Below are 10,452 nucleotides of genomic sequence, written 5' to 3'. Positions count from 1 at the left end.
TGTGTGTGTGTGTGTGTGTGTGTGTGTGTGTGTGTGTGTGTGTGTGTTTACATCTCATGACTTGAGCTAACTTGACCTCAGGTGACCTAGAGTTTCCTGTGGTACCATCAGTTAGAGAGTAATCTTCATGTGACTGTACTATGGTATCACACCACTGCTCTGCATGAGGGTCAGTTAGTACACGACCTCCCTGTAAGGAGACTGTTCTGTGACGTGATTGGTGGATCTTAACTGGATCTGGCTCCTGATAGGCCGAGGTGTGTTCGGGGGCGGCGGCTGAGGTCATCCAGTCGGTGGTGAACGGAGCGGACGGCTGCATCTTCTGCTTCGGACACGCTCACCTGGGTAACACACACACACACACACACACACACACACTTTTCTGAGTGTCACATGACTGTTGTGTTGACTCCGCCCCCACACCAGGTAAGACCTACACCATGATTGGTCGAGACTGCTCCACCCAGAGTCTGGGCGTGGCTCCCACAGCCATCTCGTGGCTCTTTAAGGTGATCGAGGAGCGGAGGGAGAAGTCTGGAGCTCACTTCTCCGTCAGAGCGTCCGCCGTGGAGGTCTCCGGTCGGGAGGAGACGCTCACCGACCTCCTGGCTGAGCTCGCCTCCTCCTCAGCGGGGGGGCACCAGGAGGCCCCGGGCCCCGCGGTGTCCCTGAGAGAGGACCCTCTCTGTGGATCCCAGGTTAGAGAGGAGCTCCTTCCTCCTCCACTTCCTATAAATCATCTCTTTATTTCATCGCTTCACCTCTCAGGAGCAGCACACTGACCAGATTTTCAAAATAAAAGCCGGCACAGAGACTCAGGATTAATGATGCAGTTCGCTCTTGTGTCACTGAGGATGTCTGGTACCAGACGACCATTAGACAGCTGTAATCATGTGTATCTGCTAAAATGATAAACAGCATAAATACATGCAGGAAGCAGCGTTCAGATATTTCCAGTGAAAACCAGATGTTTGTTATCTCCTCGCCTCCTTCCCTCCCTTCCTCCTGTCTGACCTCCTCTTCACCTCCTGGGACTTATTCTCTGTCCAATTAGTTGTGACCTCCTTCCTTTCTACTCTTATATTCTATTTCATCTCCCCAGAGCTTCTTCTGTCTGACACTTTTATCTCCGTTCACTTCCTTTTCTTCATCAAACTTCATTCTGTCTCATTTCTCTTCTCTCACTTTTATCTTAATAAAATGTCAGTCATGTCGTTTTCTCATTGAGACGTCTTTATAAACTCACAATGACGTCTTCATCTCACCTGCAGAGTGACATCTTTTCTTCTTCTGCTCTGCGACTGAGCAGACTTTGGGCAACATCCTGTTTATGGCCTTCAGAGTGATGGTTTATGTGAATCTGTCCTCGAGTCGACAGCCTCAAATAGTGGTCAGGTTTGCTAGCATTAGCATTAGCATTAGCACTAGCATTAGCACTAGCACTCAATAGCTCTAACATAGCACAGGCACTAAATTAACATAGCACTATAACTAGCGCGCCCACCTCCACGTCCCTCCGTCATGTGTTGTATTTGCCTCACAGTATTTCTATTATTATATGGTTCCCCTCTGGGTTCTTGTTCCCCTTGATCTCCTGACCGTCTCTCTCTCCATCAGCTGCAGAACCAGACGGAGCTGCGGGCGAACAATGCAGAGCGAGCAGCGTTTTTCCTGGACGCCGCCCTGACGGCGAGGAGGAGCAGTCGGGCACCAAGCGACCAGGAGGCCCGGAGGAACTCTCACTTCCTGTTCAGCCTGCACCTCAACCAGGAGAGGCTGGACAAAGGCAGCAAGGCAGCAGGTCAGTTCACCTGGTTATTAACTGATCTGATGTTAGAGAGTTGTGAAGTTTTTCAAAAGCTTCAGAAAATATCTGGTTCTTCGGCTGAAAGTCAAAACTACAAGAATCCTGTGAAGTTACAAACTGAAAGAGGGAAGTCAACTACAACTCCCAGGATGCATTTCACTAACACTGTAGTTTATCTTGACTCAATCACACATCCACCATCCTGCTGCCGTAAATATTCACTACAACAAAGTCATTTGTTTCCAATTTCCTCCTTTTTGTTATGTAGAAACTACAGATTTTAGTTTTTAAAGATTCACGTCTTCAGTGGGAACCAATGGGCTTTGAGCAACAGACAAACACGGAAAGTCAGACCGTACCTGTACAGGTTCCACCAACAGAAATCATCCACAACCACAGACATCATCCACAACCACCGACATCATACACAACCACAGACATCATCCACAACCACAGACATCATCCACAACCACCAACATCATCCACAACCACAGACATCACCCACAACCACAGACATCATCCACAACCATCATCCACAACCACAGACATCCACAACCACCAACATCATCCACAACCACAGACATCATCCACAACCACAGACATCATCCACAACCATCATCCACAAACACAGACATCCACAACCACAGACATCCACAACCACCGACATCATCCACAACCACCAACATCATCCACAGACATCATCCACAACCACAGACATCATCCACAACCACAGACATCCACAACCACCGACATCATCCACAACCACCGACATCCTCCACAACCACCGACATCATCCACAACCACAGACATCCACAACCACCGACATCATCCACAACCACCGACATCATCCACAGACATCATCCACAACCACAGACATCATCCACAACCACAGACATCATCCACAGACATCATCCACAACCACAGACATCATCCACAACCACAGACATCCACAACCACCGACATCATCCACAACCACAGACATCCACAACCACAGACATCATCCACAACCACAGACATCCACAACCACCGACATCATCCACAACCACCGACATCATCCACAACCACCGACATCACCCACAACCACAGACATCACCCACAACCACAGACATCATCCACAACCATCATCCACAACCACCGACATCATCCACAACCATCATCCACAACCACTGACATCATCCACAGACATCATCCACAACCATCATCCACAACCACCGACATCATCCACAGACATCATCCACAACCACAGACATTATCCACAACCACAGGTCGTAGACTCCGACCCCCTCAGGCTGAATCAAATCTACCGTTAGTGATGGTGCAGCCATCATTAGCATTAGCAGTTGACTCTCTTCTTCTTCATCTTCTGCTATTAATTTCCAAACACGTAGCTGCTAATTAGCGTCATTGGGAGCATTAACGAGCAGAGAGGCTACGCTAACGCCACCACCGCCCACGTCTGCCTGTCACAGCAGAGCCATTTCCACAGTTATTAGTGTTTCACTGTGACTCCGTCCACAGCTGGAATAAATCTGCATGGCTAATGAGGCCCGAAGCCTCCGTGTCCTGCAGTGTTTATAGACCGGCGGGTATAAACTAAGCTGCTCTCAGCAGTTTGTAAATCTTGCTGATGCCGACATAATGAGATGAGCGGAGATAACAGACTGAAACTGATCCGAGTATCTGATCTGAGCTGCAGAGGCGTCCGGAGGAAATGAAGCTTGGGACTTGTCGGTCTTGACTTTAGACTCTGACAATGGGGCTTGCCAGTCTTTATTAGGGACTTGTTGGACCTGACTTGTAACTTGACTTAGGACTTGCTATTCTTGTCTTGGAACTTGTTGATCTTGACTTCTGCCTTGAATTGGGATTTGTATGTTCTTGACCTGGGACCTTGTGGTCTTGAATTGATTGGTGTTCTTGTTCTGATTGTCATTAAATTAATCGATTAATTGACCAGTCCTTTAACCAGCCGATGTATTCCAGCAGCAATAATCAGTTAAACAGGCTGTATTGTAGTTTGTCTTTTTAAAAACTTCCTCTGTGTCTCTCAGTGTCTGGTGGGAGTCGTCTTCACCTCCTGGATCTGGGAAGCTGTGAGACGGACATCAGCGGGACCAGAGAGGGAGGAGGAGGACAGTGTCTGTCTCTGTCTGCGCTGGGAAACGTCATCCTGGCCCTCGCCAACGGGGCCGAGCACGTCCCCTACAGGTACCAGAGCTAAACGACACAACCGGTCACGTCCCCTACAGGTACCAGAGCTAAACGACACAACCGAGCACGTCCCCTACAGGTACCAGAGCTAAAAGACATTAATAACCCCAGATATTAATGAACTGGCAGCCAAGAAAAGATGCCAAACATCTGGCTCTGGTATGTATGCATAAAATAATGTAGCCTACCTCAACATGTATTCTTCTTGCACTTTGTCCAATATCCCTTCTGTCCTGTTTATTAAATGGTGACTCTATTTGGCCCTCAACGTAGTCACAATTTCTTATGTTGTCCCTCTCTGGGATTGAGTTTGACACCCCTGCATATCTGCTGTATTATGCTAAAAGGTGTCATTTTGTAACATTTCGGTTGTTGGTGTACCGCGGGATCTTTTTAATGTAAAAAATGTGCCGCGGCTCAGAAAAGGTTGAAAAACACTGGTGTACAGGTACCAGAGCTAAAAGACAACCGTTCAAAAGTTGGTATTTTTCTGTGTTCCATTTACCTCACAAATCAGAAGTTGGAATGACGACAAACCCAAAGGCAGAGTTCTGGAGCCAGGTTAGCTTTTGTTAGCTGTTGAATGAATCCATCACCAACACGACTAAATAATAAAAGATAAATTGTTTTTCAGCTGAAGGAAGACGTTTGGAGGTTTAGTTATTCTTTATCTTTCTTCACATAAAGGGAGCTGATTCAAACATTCACTGATTCACATTGAATTTCCCAAAATGTCATAAATTTGCATAAAACTTGGACCTCAGCTTTGTTGTTGTGGTTAACAGCAGCTTGGATTGCAGTATGTCGATTCACTCTGTGATCCTTGTAGCTCTTCTTTTCACAGGCAGGATTTCATCCACGTTTCCCTCCATTTCTGACTACAGCTCACATGTGGCGTGGAGTTCAAAGTGGGCTTCATTAATGTCAAATGAGAGATCATTCCTATTCCCTTTTTTGCTTGTCGGTGCCCGACTGTTGCGTGGCGGTAATGAATGGTTTCTGGGATCCTAAGGGGGGGTTCTCAGGCCTGTCTTTGCCCTTTTCTTTTGGCTAACGAGGGGTTTCTTGATGTATTATTCAGGGACAGTAAGCTCACCATGCTGCTCAGAGAATCCCTCGGAAACATCAACTGTCGAACCACCATGATCGCCCACATCTCCGACTCCCCGGCCAACTACATGGAGACGCTGACCACCGTGCAGCTGGTCTCCCGCATCCACAGCATGAGGAAGAAGAAGCCCAAGGTTCTTCGCCTTTCATTCAGGTTTCCTGTCTCAGTGCTAAGTGCAGGGTTGAGAGAGACGCTGATCGGGACACTTAATGTCTGTGGGCATTTTTAAATTATTAGTTTTTTATTTCTGTCATCATCCTGTTTCTTAGAATTCCCACATGAGGCTTTCCTTCTTCTATTTAATCCAAAATACTTTATTTGTCCCCTCAAAGGGAAACTTAAGAGAAGCAAGTTTGGAAACACGAATCCACATAAAATGTGACAATGTTTGAGATAATGACATCGTGCACTAACTATTGGGTGTAACTACAACAATATCCTGTAAAACAAAGAGTTAAAAAGGTCATTTCTGATGCACTGTGACTGATGGCTTCTGTAAAACATTTCACTGAAACTGTTCCCATGTGAACTAAACAATAGTTGAGTTCTTTGTCGCATGGATACAAAATGTTGGCAAAACATGTGGCGTGATGACCTTCTCTTGTCTTGAAGAATGTCGTGTTTTCTACGAGATGTTCGGAGTGATGTGACTCTGACTGAGACAGCTGAGACAGAAAGTAACGGTGACATTTTAGAGTTTTGAAAAGCACATTTATAAAATAAAAATTTAAAGGGAATTATTTTATTTTATTTATTTATGTTCAGTTGTACTTCCACGATGCTGGCTTTGATAAAATCTATAGTGTAAATCTTTGACGGGGGTCTGAGAGTCACACGGTCATAATTCAGCGAGTTCTTCTCTGATATGTCAGATAATCAATATCACTGTTCCCATGGGGACGGCAGTTTTATGGATTGAAACAAGCCATATGGTGACAAGCTTATATATCTCATTGACATGCATTTTTACCCAGCCCACAGTTTGAACTCGTAACCTCACAGTGTATCGACGACGTCTGCTCCGGGAATGGATTTGCCTTCAGGTAGTTCAGGCCTCTCTAGTATGTTAATCCTGTGCGATTTCCTTTTTCTATCCAGCAGACCTCCTCCAGCTCATCCGAAGGGGACAGGTCCTGTGAGGAAGGCCCGTCCCATCGACCTCCTCATCCTCGACCGTTCCACCCAAAGATCGTGGCCCTCGACACAGACACGCCCCTGCTGCTGCTGTCTGGCGACCCCGACTGCTCCTCCAGCAGCGAACACTCCTGCGACACCGTCATCTACGTCGGACCCGGAGGGGTGGCCGTCTCGGACCGAGAACTCAGCGACAACGAGGGACCGCCTTCCTGCATTCCAATCATCCCCTCGCTGACCAAAAAGTGGGTGAAAGACGCACCCAGATCCGACGGCAATCACTTAAAGTGCAACACGTTCGCAGAGCTGCAGGAGAGACTCGACTGCATCGACGGCAGCGAGGGTCCGGACGCGTTCAGCACGGAGGGAAAAGCAGCACAAGCAGCGGCGCTCAGGACTCAGACTGGAGCCACTAAACCCACCGAGACAACGTCTCCACCCAGATCAGATAAGAATCCCTCCCCCGGGTTCTCAGAAAGCACATCATGCTCAAATAAACCCGATCAGGGACAATCCACATTCCCTTCAGCCGGTGGCCTCATGGACTCTTCCAAACAGACGAGTGCAGATGTGGAGAAACTTGCTAACCCCTTTCATCCATGTGTGGTGAAACCTAGTCGGAGTTTTTCTCAGGACTCGGAGCCCGTGCTGAGAAAGAAGGTCTACCTCAGAGGAGGTGTTCCCAAGCTGTCAGCCTCTCCGTCCTTACCCAGGACATCCAGGGCATCATCTCAGCCTCAGGTTGTAGGTAGGACGCCCCCTGTGGGTATGAGTCAACTGAGGCAAAGCCACCCTCTGGGGTCTCCTAACATGGAACGGGCCCACAGTCTTCGGGCAGCTCTGTTCGGAGGACACCTTGACAGGGATTTTCTGAGAACTACCATCACATTGCAGCAGCCCGTGGAGCTGAACGGGGAGGACGAGCTTGTGTTCACGGTCGTGGAGGAGCTTCCTCTCGGCCTCGTCCCAGACAACGGCCGCCCCTCCAACCTCCTCGGCTTCAAGAGTGACCGCTCTCGGCGAGGGTTATCCTCCGACTCTCGGCCCGTCAGCATCATCAGCAGTATTAATGACGAGTACGATGCTTACATGGGTCAACAAGGAGCTGTGGGACCCGGGGCCGACGTTGGCACCGACTGCCGGGAAGGGTTGTTTCCTCACCATAGCGACAAGCGGTCGGCTCGCGGCTCACGGCCGAGTGAAGTGAGTGCTGATTCGGCTGAAGGCACTCATTCAACAAGCAGGCTTTACTTGAGGGACAAAGTCATGGCATCGGAGAATGCATCCATGCTAACCTCGCCAAGTATGTTTCATAAACAGACATTTTTGCAGCACAGCATGAAGAGCTCCCTGAATGACAGTGGCGTTGGTTTCTCAGAGCTGGACTGTAACCCTGCTACTCCAAACAAACCTTCTTTTACCAAGTGTCCTCCATCCCCTGACTCCACCAAAGCCTCTCTCGCGGTGAGAGACGGTACTCTGAACACTTCTGCATTAGCCCAGATTCCACATCCTGTCGCCCATTCCAGTCTTCCCAGGAAAAACAAGCCTACCTCATCTGCAGCCGTGGTCTGCAGCAGACAGGAAGGGAGACACGATGATGTTGTTTCGCTTCAGGGAAGCAGTCAGTTCGATCCCAGAGAGGTTGGGTTTCTCTCTGCAGGTAAGCCACCAAGAAGTGGCACGAGTAGTGTTTCCTCTAAGAGGCCCGGAGGGAACAGCAACAGCGTACCTCGGCTACCGAAGACGACAATGTCGTCTTCCGCTCAGAGGGTTGTGGATGGTTGTGAGAAGTCCAGCGGCAGGAGGGGAGATACTCTCATCAAGCTGCCACGACTCACCCGAGGTGCGACAACTCTAGGAACTGTTTCCGTTCCCCAGAATTCAGAATCAAAATGTGTTCGCGAGGGCGCTTCGGTGACGGGTACCCTGAGGTTCTCCTCCTTGGGGAAAAGGTTGAATGGGCAGAAAAGCAGTGTGATATCTAGGTCTGGATGTGGAAACATCTCCCCTCTTGCTCCGCCTGTTAGACAGTTGAGCCAAGACCTAAAGACAAGGACTGCACTGTCTCCAAGTGCCTTAAAAACAAGCAGCGCCATTGGAAAGTTTCCATTCCCTAAAACATCAACCTCAGAGGAGGAATTCAACATCAGGCTGTGGGCAGATTCATTCAGCCACAGAACATCTTGTTTAAAAACCGAACACAGTTTCGCCAGGACATCTTCCAGCCTGAAGACACGAGGGAGCAAAGCGGAGTCTTCCAGGTACTACGGGACTCTGAGGTCTCTGGAGAGTCAAACTTTAGCTGGGTCCAAGCTTGAGCTGTCCAGGGAGAGCAATGCTGCTACTTTAGGGAGCAACAGCAGATCCAACAGATCAGTTCCAAGACTCGGGGTTCCGGCCTCCAGCTCCACATCTGGTTCTTCCTCCCAAGTTTCTCCCGGTGTCTTTGCAACTACAAGCAAACTGGGGCCGGTCGAAGGCAACAACAGCAGCTCTCGAGCAGCAACGTCTGGTGGATCAAAGGTTCGTACTTTGTCCACCGGCAGTCCCAAGACCCCTTCCTCCTCACCTAAACCTCTCGATCACGTAGCCGGACGCAACACCGGCCTCCCTCCAACTGGAAAGTCCCCGGCTCGGTTGGGGGCAGCAGCCAAGACGGGAAGAGGCACCGTCATGGGCACCAAGCAGGCCATCAGCAGGGCGGCTAACAGCCGGGTTAGTGAGTTAGCCACCGGTAGCCAAAGGAAGCAGCTCAACAGGGTATCCAGGGGAGAAACGGGAAGTGGTGGGACGACCGGTAGCAGCATCGGGTTGCCGGGCAACACGCCGCTACCTTCGCCTTACAGCAAGATCACGGCGCCTCGGAGGCCGCAGCGCCACAGCAGCGGGCACGGCAGCGACAACAGCAGCGTCCTCAGCGGAGAGCTGCCGCCCGCCATGGGCCGCACCGCCCTGTTCTACCACAGCGGGGGCAGCAGTGGCTATGAGAGCGTGATCCGGGACAGCGAGACCACCGGCAGCGCGTCTTCGGCGCACAACGACTCCGTGAGCGAAACCGGAGCATCAGCTTCGTCCAATAGGAGCAAAGTTTCTAGATCGCCCAAGAAGAGAGGAAACGGTGAGTCGGCTTTGCACTCGTCCACCTCCCTCCTGTCCTGTTACTGCTTCAGAGGTAAGAATCTCTATACATCAAGGTGCATCATTTTTGTACGTTTTGCTACGAATTCTGAATGAGAAGGTGTTGATTTAGGACCCAAACGTGACCAGATACCATGACTCAACAGTCTAAAGCCCTGCTTCCTTTAATGCACCCTTGCAGCCTCACACCTTGTAAAAGTGTTGGACAACATTCAAATGATTTATGTAAAAAAACATCTAAATCTACGGCCGTTTATTCTCTGGTTGGGTTTACAGGGATGTGATCTGGACTTTTCAGCACAATCAGCACAATATATTTTAATATTTTACATTTCAATGTGCAAATTTTTTTCGCACGATGGTGTTAAAACTTCATCAAGATTTATCTAAAAATATCCACAAATCTGAAACTTTCTCAGCAATGTGGACCACTTAGTGGTTGTTAAATCAGCTCAGAATGCATCTAGTTATACTGTAGTACACATAGTGTTGTATATATAGAATATAGTATATGTATTTGTTGCTAGAGCACAGCAGCATCTTTTATACAGTTTGTTCTTCTTGAGATCGATTAAAGACTTTAAAACAACAAACGGTTAATGTAGAGAAATGTCAAAATGTATTTATTTATTTATTCATTCTGCACCAATCAGTGAAGCTGTGAGCCAGAGTTCATCTGCTGTCCACAGATAACATGAAGCTTCTCAATGTGTTGATCAGAATGTGTGAGAAGCTACATCGACACATTAACACGTTTGTTTGTCCATATTGTGCTGACTGGATGAAAGCGGCTGTTCAATATCATATTTTCATGAATGCTGAGCACATTTAAGCCTTTAAGCGTTATCGTCACATCGTCACATTATGTGTGACGATGTGACCTTCCAGCAGCTGATTGTGATTCATGCAGCAGGTCAGAGAGTCTGATGCATGATCCGCCTCATGAATAATTCATGAGGCCGCTGAGATTCCCCATGTACATATCCAACTACACTCCCCCCTCACCGCTACACACTCCCCCCTCACCGCTACACACTCCCCCCTCACC

General features: G+C 48.7%; 1 protein-coding gene across 1 annotated transcript; it reads left to right on the top strand.

Moving 5' to 3' along the window:
- Positions 1-251: 251 nt before the first annotated feature.
- On the top strand, positions 252-10,399 carry LOC116377702 (kinesin-like protein KIF26A; the record flags this gene model as incomplete). The annotated part of the gene is made up of 6 exons (XM_031839409.1): positions 252-345; positions 427-698; positions 1,618-1,801; positions 3,859-4,015; positions 5,100-5,262; positions 6,228-10,399. Coding segments are annotated over 6 exons (4,143 nt in total), but the record flags the coding sequence as incomplete, so codon positions are not given.
- Positions 10,400-10,452: the final 53 nt, after the last annotated feature.

Source organism: Anarrhichthys ocellatus, unplaced genomic scaffold (assembly GCF_004355925.1).
Source record: "Anarrhichthys ocellatus isolate YVR2014 unplaced genomic scaffold, GSC_Weel_1.0 scaffold1580, whole genome shotgun sequence".
Taxonomy (NCBI): domain Eukaryota; kingdom Metazoa; phylum Chordata; class Actinopteri; order Perciformes; family Anarhichadidae; genus Anarrhichthys; species Anarrhichthys ocellatus.
The sequence above is the reverse complement of the archived record's forward strand: the minus strand, read 5'-3'. Positions and strand labels throughout refer to the sequence as shown.